The sequence below is a fragment of the Perkinsus marinus genome, assembly GCF_000006405.1.
Source record: "Perkinsus marinus ATCC 50983 genomic scaffold scf_1104296932410, whole genome shotgun sequence".
NCBI lineage: Eukaryota > Perkinsozoa > Perkinsida > Perkinsidae > Perkinsus > Perkinsus marinus.
The window spans coordinates 459,704-472,644 of record NW_003215453.1 but is presented as its reverse complement, the minus strand read 5'-3'; the positions used below and the strand labels follow the sequence as shown (position 1 = coordinate 472,644).

Below are 12,941 nucleotides of genomic sequence, written 5' to 3'. Positions count from 1 at the left end.
CCCTGATATATGTAGAGGGGTCGCTCACCGATTCCTCAGCCGTGATGTGGCCGAGGGCGATGATGAAGTACAGCACGTAGAAGAATCTCATTATCAAATACACCAAGACTTCTGAGAAGCGACATACCATGAATGAGCAGCAATCCCGACAAATTTCTGACTTGAAATGAAATGAGGATGACCCATCAACATGAAGAAATGTCATAAACCGTAAATCCTTGTGATTTGACTCGAATCTCACAATACTGCTCTGCGAACGGATCTATTCGTAGTCGTGATCGGGTCGTCGATAGATACTATTGGCTGTCGATGCTAGTGACTCTAGCAACATAATCCCAAAGGTAGATATGGGTAATACCAAATGGGTATACGATAATACTCAGTTGCGGTCGACTAAGTTGGCAGAGGTGTCAACCTTGATTCTCAAGAGAATCCCACGAAAGACTCCAAATGCAACCGACCGTTTGGCGCATGCACACGTAAGCTATGCCTAAGACTCTCGCACTCGCCCTATTATTAACACTCTTAAGCAAATGCGACAACTCTATTCGAGCTGCTCGTGCTTTCTACACTTGGTATTAATCAGTATAAAATATCATACGCAACAGATTTCCCATCCACAAGCTGCAACATCCGAATAAAATACACAAAATCGTTACCGTCAATGGATTGTCCAGAATCGTGTGCCGCGCAAAAATTGTGCCATAGTATGCGGTCCGCACAGTACTGTTCTTCTGTGGCTAACTTTGTCAGGTTCCTGTTCCCCGGGATGGACCCGCGATCTCCACCATGGAATTTGTCGATCCTTCCACTCGCTCACGGATTACTAATTCGGTGTTTTTGAATCCCAGGTTGGGGAGCGGTTATTACAGCAATTGATATGAACTGAGTATCACGAGGACATGTCTTCGCTAGGAACCTTGATGGAAGAGCCTGCCATGCCTCAAACTTGTGCGTCGAATAACTTTTTTCTACAACGCGTCTTTTGCATCAAGATTCAACTGTCACCAATCTTAATCCTGGGAGAGGCTCGTCAGCTATGTCATGCCATTTCACTCCCGCCGTGAAACGAAATCACTGAAATACCTCGACGTAACGGCAGATTCAATCAGATGGGCATTTCCAGAAAAGTTCCGTATCCTTTGTTTCTCAAGGAGGTGATAAGTAATATGATTATCAAGCCAATTTCTCTGGAGGACATTGATCCTACTGAGTCATACTTTAGGGTGGCATAGTTGCCCCGTCCTTAGAATTCAACCTTACTGAGGCATATCTTGGGGTGGCATAGTTGCCCCATCCTGGGCGGTTGATTCTACTGAGTCATATTTTGGGGTGGCATAGTTGCCCCGTCCTTAGAATTCAACCTTACTGAGGCATATCTTGGGGTGGCATAGTTGCCCCATCCTGGGCGGTTGATTCTACTGAGTCATATTTTGGAGTGGCAGTGTTGCCACATCCTGGGCGGTTAATCCTACTGAGTCATATTTTGGGGTGGCATAGTTGCCCCGTCCTTAGAATTCAACCTTACTGAGACATATCTTGAGGTGGCATAGTTGCCCCGTCCTTAGAATTCAACCTTACTGAGGCATATCTTGGGGTGGCATAGTTGCCCCATCCTGGGCGGTTGATTCTACTGAGTCATATTTTGGAGTGGCAGTGTTGCCACATCCTGGGCGGTTAATCCTACTGAGTCATATTTTGGGGTGGCATAGTTGCCCCATCCTCGGAAGTTGATCTTATTGAGGCATATCTGGGGGTGACGTAGTTGCCCCATCCTATTAACTTGATCTTACTAAGGCATATCTTGGGTGGCATAGTTGCCCCATCCTATTAACTTGATCTTACTAAGGCATATCTTGGGTGGCATAGTTGCCCCATCCTATCGAATTGATCTTACTCAGGCCTACAATCCGCGCAGATAAATTCTGCCTCCCTAACGAGATTATTCACTCAACACTTCAATCACGAGTAACTGCGGTGAGACCGGGCTCAATTGGGACTCATTGACCGAGGCACATAAGCTGCGGCCAAGGCGGGAGGAGGTATATTCAAGACCTTCCCATCAGCAGAGGGCGTCCATCGGGCGCCTTTGAGTAGATGAGCGTGGCTGTGAACCATGTATTGCTCGTTAGAAAGGAAAGGACCAATCGGTCGAGGGAGAAACTCCTGACTCATTCTGTGAGCCGTCATGAACTTGAGATGTCCCATCGAAAAAGAGTGTTGGGTTGAACTTGTCATCCTCCATCTTGAAGCCATCTATGTTCCGACAAGGTGGCAGGCTTCGAGTGCGGACCAAGTCTTGTGAAGTCGAAGATCGATCATACACGTGATATCTTATCTAGTTCACGAAACATGGCCCGTGCTTTCCATCATATTGTCCAAATTAAACGCAACTCAACGCGAGTGGAATATCATTGAAAGGGGTGAGCGATATTTGAGTCTACAAAGGGCACAGCCATCTAGTGAGGAAGCCCTTTCGACTATTCAATTGTTTCCACTACTATTATCTTATCATGTTCAAAGGCGGATCACTTTAGCACTTATGATTTATTCTAGACATATAAAATATCATAAGACCATTTCCTTTGGTGGTCATAGAATCGGATGGAGGCAATGTGTTCGAAACCTCAAGCTGGAGTCAGTTCCCGACTTGAAGGTGGGCATGAATGATATCGTAATAAGAAGACGCAGACATGGAATCTAGTTACGAAAGACTAAGCAGTTGACTTAAACAAATGCATTATAACTGATACAATTGAATGCATATCACGAGGGACTCGTACAACAGACTGACTCGTCAACAAGAAACGATCGAGAATGGTAAACACTCGCATTCATGGTATCAGATTGATGCAACTCGCTAACAAAGAAAATAACTCGTTGGTGTATCTCGCGCTCAAAAGTACAGTATATCAAGTACGATACAATACATAGCAAGACCTGCATGCAATACCAATGAAGAATAAAGAAGATGGAACCATGGATGATGTATCCACCATCCCAAACAAGCGAGTTCATACCATTAACTGTCAACGGAGGCCGTGTCCTTGGGGCACAAACACTCATTTGCACGGTTGCATTTCTTGCAAGGCGCTTTACACTTGGCGCATGCGTTACCACCGAGACCCCTGATATATGTAGAGGGGTCGCTCACCGATTCCTCAGCCGTGATGTGGCCGAGGGCGATGATGAAGTACAGCACGTAGAAGAATCTCATTATCAAATACACCAAGACTTCTGAGAAGCGACATACCATGAATGAGCAGCAATCCCGACAAATTTCTGACTTGAAATGAAATGAGGATGACCCATCAACATGAAGAAATGTCATAAACCGTAGATCCTTGTGATTTGACTCGAATCTCACAATACTGCTATGCGAACGGATCTATTCGTAGTCGTGATCGGGTCGTCGATAGATACTATTGGCTGTCGATGCTAGTGACTCTAGCAGCATAATCCCAAAGGTAGATATGGGTAATACCAAATGGGTATACGATAATACTCAGTTGCGGTCGACTAAGTTGGCAGGGGTGTCAACAATGATTCTCAAGAGAATCCCACGAAAGACTCCAAATGCAACCGACCGTTTGGCGCATGCACACGTAAGCTATGCCTAAGACTCTCGCACTCGCCCTATTATTAATACTCTTAAGCAAATGCGACAACTCTATTCGAGCTGCTCGTGCTTTCTACACTTGGTATTAATCAGTATAAAATATCATACGCAACAGATTTCCCATCCACAAGCTGCAACATCCGATTAAAATACACAAAATCGTTACCGTCAATGGATTGTCCAGAATCGTGTGCCGCGCAAAAATTGTGCCAGAGTATGCGGTCCGCACAGTACTGTTCTTCTGTGGCTAACTTTGTCAGGTTCCTGCTCCCCGGGATGAACCCGCGATCTCCACCATGGAATTTGTCGATCCTTCCACTCGCTCACGGATTACTAATTCGGTGTTTTTGAATCCCAGATTGGGGAGCGGTTATTACAGCAATTAATATGAACTGAGTATCACGAGGACGTGTCTTCGCTAGGAACCTTGATGGAAGAGCCTGCCATGCCTCAAGTTTGTGCGTCGAATAACTTTTTTCTACAACGCGTCTTTTGCATCAAGATTCAGCTGTCACCAATCTTAATCCTGGGAGAGGCTCGTCAGCTATGTCATGCCATTTCACTCCCGCCGTGAAACGAAATCACTGAAATACCTCGACGTAACGGCAGATTCAATGAGATGGGCATTTCCAGAAAAGTTTCTAGTGAGAACCGTTCTCACTAGGAACTATTCTAGTCCGAAAACACGTTCTCAGAGAACGTGTTTTCGTATCCCTTGTTTTTCAAGGAGGTGGTAATTAATATGATTATCAAGCCAATTTCTCTGGAGGACATTGATCCTACTGAGTCATATTTTAGGGTGGCATAGTTGCCCCGTCCTTAGAATTCAACCTTACGGAGGCATATCTTGGGGTGGCATAGTTGCCCCATCCTGGGCGGTTGATTCTACTGAGTCATATTTTGGGGTGGCATAGTTACCCCGTCCTTAGAATTCAACCTTACTGAGGCATATCTTGGGGTGGCATAGTTGCCCCATCCTGGGCGGTTGATTCTACTGAGTCATATTTTGGGGTGGCATAGTTGCCCCGTCCTTAGAATTCAACCTTACTGAGGCATATCTTGGGGTGGCATAGTTGCCCCATCCTGGGCGGTTGATTCTACTGAGTCATATTTTGGGGTGGCATAGTTGCCCCGTCCTCAGAATTCAACCTTACTGAGGCATATCTTGGGGTGGCATAGTTGCCCCATCCTGGGCGGTTGATTCTACTGAGTCATATTTTGGGGTGGCATAGTTGCCCCGTCCTTAGAATTCAACCTTACTGAGGCATATCTTGGGGTGGCATAGTTGCCCCATCCTGGGCGGTTGATTCTACTGAGTCATATTTTGGGGTGGCATAGTTGCCCCGTCCTCAGAATTCAACCTTACTGAGGCATATCTTGGGGTGGCATAGTTGCCCCATCCTGGGCGGTTGATTCTACTGAGTCACGCCTTGATTAAATTAAACTCCTAAACTTTCAAATAAACCGGGTATAATATTAATTTTCTTGGTATTTTATTAAAGCCATGGGTAAAACGTTAATTCAAAAGGTAAAACATTAACCAAATGGGTAAAAAATTAAATTTGTCGGTAAAAAATTAATTTGACCTGGAAATGCTGTAAACGCCCCAGTTGGTTACGCAACTCAACAAGAGAGAAATATCATTGAAACCTCGGCCGACATATAGATTATGATACGCGTAGGAGCTCCCTCTTCTCTTCTTGGCGCCTCAAGAAGCACCACCTTTGGTGGTCATGGAACCGGATAGAGGCAATTTAATCCAAACCTTGAGCTGGACTCAGTTCCCGACTTGAAGATTGTCAATTCTTAGAATAAAAACGGCCAAATGCTTACGAGTTGGATACTGAGCAAGGGGATGATAGAGCAATACCTCGAACGATTGAACGACTCGTATCAGATTGACCGATTCAGCCAGAGGATAATTATAGCAGTAAAGATAGTTACTCGATGTCAATCCCCCCTTGGAATATCCAAATTCTGTTCGACGACTTGAGACGAAGACCTTTCGAATCTCCCTCAATCTTGTAATCAACATAGGCATCATAAGTCCAACGTTTAGAGAGGACATTCGTAGCGATGGCAAGATGATACGAGATGCTCGAATTGACAGATTTGGTCTTAACAGTCACCCTGGGCTCTGTGACCAGGTAGTGATAAGTTCCACCAGTCGTGTTCACGAAAGCGATGCCACGGTCAACAGCATGCCCTTCAACCTTTTTTTTCTTCCAAGGAACTTTTACACGTGTGCGTAGTTGTGTAGGGAAAGTGATCTTTTTACCGCCAACACCATCCTCACCACCGGTGTCTTGGTATTTTGGAATCGAAAAATGAGTTTCAATCTTGATTCCCAAGGGCAAATCGAAGAGCATGGAAGAGTTGCCCTCTACCCGAACACCGACATCAACAGGGGTTTCATCCCTCAGATGGACCGCGAACTGCAGTTGAGCAAAACTATCAGTGGACGAAAAGTTGGAACCAATAGAAGCACTGCCAGTGACTTGATTAGTGTCGTTGATGATGAACCAACAGTACTTCCCGTTGAGCGGATCTCCAGGGCTCGAACACTGCGAAGGATACTTTCCGATAAGATGAGGACCAGACGGAGAGTCGGTGTGAGTCTGGTCTGAGGACGGGGCAGTACAAGTGCCATCATTGGAGGCATCGGCGAGAGCCGAACTGACGATTAGGAGAAGGTGGAGGAGAATGAACATGGAAAAACTTGATTATACGTGAAACCAGGATATTTGAAGCCGCATTGAGATGGGTAAATTCTGTGAATCCTCGTTAGTTGCTGGACACTTATGCTGCCGCGGGAACGCATGAAAGTATGCACGCATGAACAAACGTGCACGATAGCGCATGAACAGCCCCTGATAGGGATAAGACGCGGAGCCTTTTGTGCTCTTATGAGGAACTATTATGAATCTTCAACACCTTCGTATAAAGCTCCTCACAGAGAGCTCCATATAAACAATTTCACTTGACACTAGGGAATATATAGATGATGTTGAATTGTGTTGGAGACTTCCATCCTGAAGCCGTCGCGATTCAATGCAAATCTCGTGCTTTTTGTTGAATAAAGTTGCAATAATCTGTTGCTTTTTGTGCGTAGATTTCGTTGAATAAAGTGAGGGGAAAATCGCTGTAATTATTACTGCTGAAGGAAATCAAATTTAGAGTGGGCCCTGGTCAGTCTCTGTGACACCCTTTTTGTACATGCGTGCAAACATTCTCCTAGTGCTTGCGAACTTGAGTGTGAACATTAGACTTTTAGCCCTGCTAGGTTCCAAGACCATAGCCATATCTTGGCTCCGCAGTCGCGTCTCTCGTGTTGTTGACGCAAGGAATTGACATGGCCTCGTCTGGTCGTTTTTTTGGACAACAAAAGTTGTCAAAACGTGCATTCTATGCCAACGACTTTCGGCTAAGAGGAGAAGGGATCAGCCCTTGGGGGTGGCAGGTCCGAGCGCAGTGGACTCGGAACTCTCCTACGAGAGCCTGTTGGAGAAGAAGAGACCACCGTATTATGTGACGGCGGTGGATGTCATAAAACTCTCGACTGATCCTCCTCTGCTGTATCTTTCGTGCTACTGTCTTCAGACTCGACATGCCTGCTGGATGGCTTTGGGTAGTAGGGAGGCAGTGGAATTAGCAGCTGCCGTGAGACGAGCACACCTCCGAGAAGGAGGCTTCAACTACATCATCGCCGATGGTGCAGTACTCACTCGGGTGTTTCGCGAGGAAGTGCGACGGGAGGTCGGATCGGAGACTATCCCAATTGATGCTCGTGCCCCTTGGTGCAGCGGGGTGGAGACTCACCATCGTTTCGCACTGCGAGTGGGTCGGGTACTACTGTCTCGTCGTTTTCGTGGGACGAAGAGTTGGTCTCTCATGGCGAAACAATCATTGGCGGACGAGTTGGTCTGGCATCTCAATCACAGACCACTCGGTCGAGCGGACCTGTCATCCCAGGGTGAGCTCTTAATCCTCACGCCAGACCATTTGCGATATGGCTATCTAAGGGAAGGTAAAAACTGTAGTGGTGCCGTATTCGATTCGTCTCAACTGGGTGCTCGTCGGGAGAGTTTTGTCAGGACATTTTTGTCCCTTTACTGGCCTTTACAAAGACGAGAGAACATCGGTACTCGTTTTGCCAAGTCGGGAGCCGGTTTTCAATGCGGTGATGCAGTACTGATTTACGGGCCGAAATCGAAAGGATTCCCTGCCTGGCGATGCGGTTGGGTAGTCGAAAGGTTGAGCTCGCGGCGATATAAGATCCTCTATGCGGATAATGGGAATCGGCGGCTGGAAAGAATCACCACTGAAAACCACTTCAACCTATTGCCACTTCGTATTCGTGGACTAGCCGGTGGCGTGGACGCCGAGTTGGAGCACGGTCCCACTTTTGTCGGTCGGAGATTGAGATTCTTACTCACCCACGAGGATGGCGATAAACAGTTCCACGGGTGTTCTGTGGTTCATCACCGCGGTGGATCGGCTGAAGGTAAGTCCAGGGTTCTGGTTGTTTGGGATCAGGCTGATCCGGGTGTATCCGCTCTAGAGTGGCTTTACCTGGATGACGAAGTGTGGAGTGGTGAAGATTCGACGACCTCTCCAGGGGGGCGTGTCCAGATCCCGGGCTCGGTCGGATCTGGAAGTTAGCGATCGCCCATTGAATCAGAAACGGTTGGTCAACCAGTGGTGATGACAGATATTTGGTTTGGTTTTGATGATCTTTGGGACTCTTGTAGCGTGGTATATAAGCAATTAATAACGAGTTAATGATAGTGTGCACGCATGAGTCCGTGTTGAGCCGTAGCCATCTGGCTCAAGTTCGTTTTGTTCTAATCTCCACTCTCCCCTCCGTATCGCGTTCCTCAGTGCTGGGAAGGTTCAACCAACACGGCGCTTAACTTTAAACTGAGACTGCGGTGTCACTTGGCTCGAGGTCTAGTCTTCCCAGTGCTAACTCAAGAGTGTGGTTATCTACAGAGTTGGTCATTAGGAGATGATAGTGATACTAATAACAATGGAGCTATTATCAACATCACAAACCGATAATCCCGCGACGGGGACACGTATACTGAGCATTGGCCGCTGGACCTATGCGTGCTAGCAGAGCGATCGATGTCATGTTTGTGCAATGGAGGGATCGTTCCGATGCAGTAAACCCAAACCGCAATACACACATAATTAATTTTTCTGAAAAGCTACTTATCCATCACTGTTCGTACCAAGCAGTGTGGCAGAGTATGAACATGGTCAACTACATATATTATGAGATTGGTGATGAAATTTAATTGGGAAATTGTTATTGGTTTTTGTACACTTCAACCCGAAATCGTGTATAAACCCCTATAATAAGTGAGGAAACTCTTGAGTTCAGCTGAGGAAACCAGGCATATATTCTCACGCGGTACCAACACACATTGTCGATGATAATATGAAAACCCCGGGAAAATTTTGGGTAGTCCTTCTCAATAGAAGTGTACAAAAACCAACAATAATTTCCTGAAATTTTCTCAGAGTTTTCATATTGTGACCAACACACGTAGTTGACCGTGTGCATGTTCCCCCCCCCCACACACACACTGCTCTACACGTGTTATTGTACACAGAGTCTGGTAGATTATACAAGTACTTAACCAGTCTCGGTGTTCATTGAATCAATTCTGGACGTCAAAATCGATTCTAGCATCGTATTGCACGTGTGATAAGCAATTCTGGAAACGATTATGAGTTCCAAGGTCGGTTTATTGAACGGCTCCTGTGAAACAACAAATGGACACCTGTTACGCAGATTTGACATTAATGCAAGAAATGCAAGGCGAAATGCGAATAACGAAGTAGAGTGATTTCTTTTTTTGTGGAAACAGAATTATACACGTTTGACATTACGGTAGATTATACGAGTCACAAGTGAAACGTTGACCATCAACAAGTAGAATGATTGAGGTCTTGGTTGTGCTGATGATGTAATGGAGCAAAGGCGGACGATTATGAGGATCCGGAATTTTTTACGCACGATTATGTTGATGTAGCATGGAAATATTGAGGTCTAGATCAATCGATGACGATCAGGAGTTTACGTTATCATAATTTGCACGCGACTTTGGGAGCAAAATAGTGCGAAAATCGATAGAAATTTTGCGATTTTTTTTCTTAAATTCAGATGATTTCCGATGAATTTTTCAAAGAAATGGGAATTTTTTCTTGTTGATTTCTGATTCAGGTTTATATTAGAAATTGAGAATTTCCGAATTTTCTTATTGTCATCAACACGCGTAGTTGATGACCATATGTATATTCTCGCACACTGCTTAGTTCCATTAATAGTTGTATGAAGTCCTCATTGAGTAAAGAAATATGACATAGTTGTGATTTTACTTATAAGAGACATTGGAGTTTCACAACCAGTTTTACAAAGTTAAGTGACGTCGTAAAACTCGGTGAGAAACGCGGTGATATGCAGTAGTCGTGAAATATATTTTCCATTAGTGTTTTCCATTATTGTAGGAAATAAGTATTTTCTACAAAAACCTAAGCGAATTTCCTTGTCATCAACACGCGTAGTTGTTGTCCATGTGTATATTCTGGCACACTGTTCAGCCTGTCTGGACTCGTCGAAATCAAGCGGCTCCCCCTTCCTATCATAATATAATTATGTGTGATTAGTGATATGCTGTTTTCGACTGGTTTTCGAGAAGAGCACTTTATGGTATAAACGTTATATTGTCTCCCCTCATTTCAACGCTGTTATTGTTGTTGGGTTTAAAGTGTTTACATTCGCTACTGCTTTTCATCATAGTTTCTGTTTGTCATTGTTATCATGGCGAACATTATTGAGCGAATTTCGAGTTGGACTGGAGGTAATAGTAATAATAGCAAAGACGTTTTATTGGTGTTGGAGGCGAAAGCTAATTCAACTAAAACGTTCCCTTAGGGTTTGATAACATCGGCGAAAATGATATTCTCATCGGAAACTGATTGAAGAATGTGTTCCTAGTCGTCGTGTAGAGAAAATTTGAAAATATAGGTTCATGCAGTTCGAAGTGATTTATAGCAAGTAAAGCACGGGGCGAACTGTGTTGGAATATATGTTTCACTTCAAATTATGGGAAAACTGATGGGAATTTCTCAGAATTTTATTGTTGCATATTTTCTCACAGTGCAATTAGGAAATTTTGGGAAGCCGCGAATTAGGAATTCGTCACGAAAACCTTCAGTTTGTAGTGTTGGAATATTTTTGGTTTTTTCCCCGGAAATTTCGTAAAAAAGAGCAAAAGAAATTCTGTGAAAAAATTTTCCAGAATTGTGTTTTTTTCATGGACTGTTTCACATGGTCAAGTTGATAAATAGATTTGTGCATTATGTAGTGATAGAAGGGTATTGTATTTTACAGGTGTTAGTGATGATGAGCATACACTCACGACGTTGAGGGAACTGCTGTCGGCTGTTACTGCTAGTGATGGTAGTACAGTGCATGGTGATGACCTTATTAAAGGAGTCAAGATGTGCTTTGAGGTAGTAGTAGTAGTAGTGGTAGTAGTAGTAGTAGTAGTAGTAGTAGTAGTAGTAGTAGTAGGAGTAGCGCATGGCGCTCTGTTTTCACTCTGAATTCTATTACAGTAATAGGAGTATACCTGAGCTCAGCCGCTCATTTCGGAGCTGCTGCTGAGTTCGCGGCCATACTGAATACTATCTGCCTTGCTACTCAAGGAAAAGGATAGGAGTATCCTTCATAGTGCGTCCGATCTCAATGAGGGGTCGTCTATGATTAACGACGAAAATGGTGGATTGGTATTAGCCGATATACAGGGGAAAAGTGGAATTTATGAAATTAGCAACTATCATGTTGATGTAACGCATACGCATGAACATTACTAGTAGAATATAACACATCTCAACAGTACCGCACTCGGAAGATTTTGGATATCTTTATGTTGTTGTTAGGTTCATCGTTCGGGTAAATCATCAGAATTGGCACAGAGGACAGCACAGGCAGTGTTGACGCAAATATTGCATGCGGTAGTGCAGCGAACTGAGCTCACTGAGGCTGACATTAAAAAGAAGGTAATTTAATAGAGTTTCACGGGCGGCCGTGATATGAGAAACAGATTTCGCGACTACTGCATAGCGCAAATTTTTCGCAGAGTATTACGCCACTTCGCGTAAAATGGGTGAAAATCCAATAGCAGTGTAGTGCGGGAACTCAGGAGTGAAGTTGAATAAAGCAAAAATACATATTCCCCTACTTGTGACGCATATGATGAGAAAATTCCCCCAAAAAATTTTTCAGAAAAAATTCAAGCCCGATTTCTCTCACTAAATTTATTCCTCAAATTCATCGAATGTGGAAAAATTTGCATGTGCTCAGCAGAAAACACAAATTTTCTGATGGTATTTAGTGCGAATCATGCAGTTATGCATATCTAAATTTTCCCCAACTTGAAACTACGGAACGCTTCTGAAACGATCCTGGTGATATTACTCGAAGTTGAATTTTATCAAAAATGGAAGGTGTTGAAAATGCTACTTATATTGTTTGTTATACAGCTCGAAGATTGGGGATTTATTTAGTATTGGAAGTATACTGGAAATTTGCAACGGTTTTTGGCAATTTTCAGTTTTTTGAAAAATTTGAAGGACGACTGCGCGAAACTTTGGAGATTTCAGAATATATGATATAAAATTTCTACTATTAATAAGAAAATTTTGAGGAAATTTTGAAAATTTTTTTTGTTGGTTTCTGTACACATTTACCCTAATTTGCATATAAATATCTGAGCTCAGCTGAAAAAAGCGAATTTATATTCCAACAGTGATTCAATGATTCACATAACGGTTTGATTTACACTGTAATAGGGGTGAAGGAATTACCGCGCGCCACGAAATTGCAGGAGTTATAGATTTATATGTGTTAGATGCTCACTTCGAATGATGGTAATAGTGATGGGAAAGAGCTCTCGGGTGAGGAGAAGGCGAAACAGAGCGAGGAGTGGATCGCTAGTCAGGTCTGTCCTTGGGAGTTGATGATGGTGTGGTAGTCTTATAAAATTTCTTACAGTATTAGATAGGTGGAAAATTTTATTTTTACTTTTTTTTCATTTTTTTGGTATTATTATACTGTCATATATAAACGTAAAAGATTGATTATATGTTTTATAACTCTTTTTATTATACCGTGAATTATATAACTTGTAGATCATCGTTATGTGAAAAAAATAAAATTTCAGAAAAAAATTTTGGGAGGGCATAAATATTTTCAGTTTTTCAAAAAGTTTACTTCATCGTTTGATAATTTCAGACGATTTCTGGAAAA

At 43.5% G+C, this 12,941-nt stretch overlaps 2 protein-coding genes across 2 annotated transcripts in view; one reads left to right on the top strand and one right to left on the bottom strand.

Moving 5' to 3' along the window:
* Positions 1 to 5,286: 5,286 nt before the first annotated feature.
* Pmar_PMAR022339 (hypothetical protein) lies at positions 5,287 to 6,330 on the bottom strand (the record flags this gene model as incomplete). The annotated part of the gene is made up of 1 exon (XM_002785547.1): positions 5,287 to 6,330. The coding sequence occupies one exon, from the start codon at positions 6,328 to 6,330 to the stop codon at positions 5,560 to 5,562; it is 771 nt and encodes a 256-aa protein (XP_002785593.1). The 3' UTR covers positions 5,287 to 5,559.
* Positions 6,331 to 10,448: 4,118 nt separating this feature from the next.
* Positions 10,449 to 12,941, top strand: part of Pmar_PMAR022338 (protein transport protein sec7, putative) — a gene marked incomplete at both ends in the record, with an annotated part of 13,451 nt that continues 10,958 nt past the window's right edge. Inside the window, 4 exons of the mRNA XM_002785546.1 lie at positions 10,449 to 10,488; positions 11,022 to 11,143; positions 11,573 to 11,692; positions 12,544 to 12,628. Of these exons, the coding sequence (XP_002785592.1) occupies positions 10,449 to 10,488; positions 11,022 to 11,143; positions 11,573 to 11,692; positions 12,544 to 12,628 (367 nt within the window). The remainder of the gene's footprint in view (positions 10,489 to 11,021; positions 11,144 to 11,572; positions 11,693 to 12,543; positions 12,629 to 12,941) is intronic.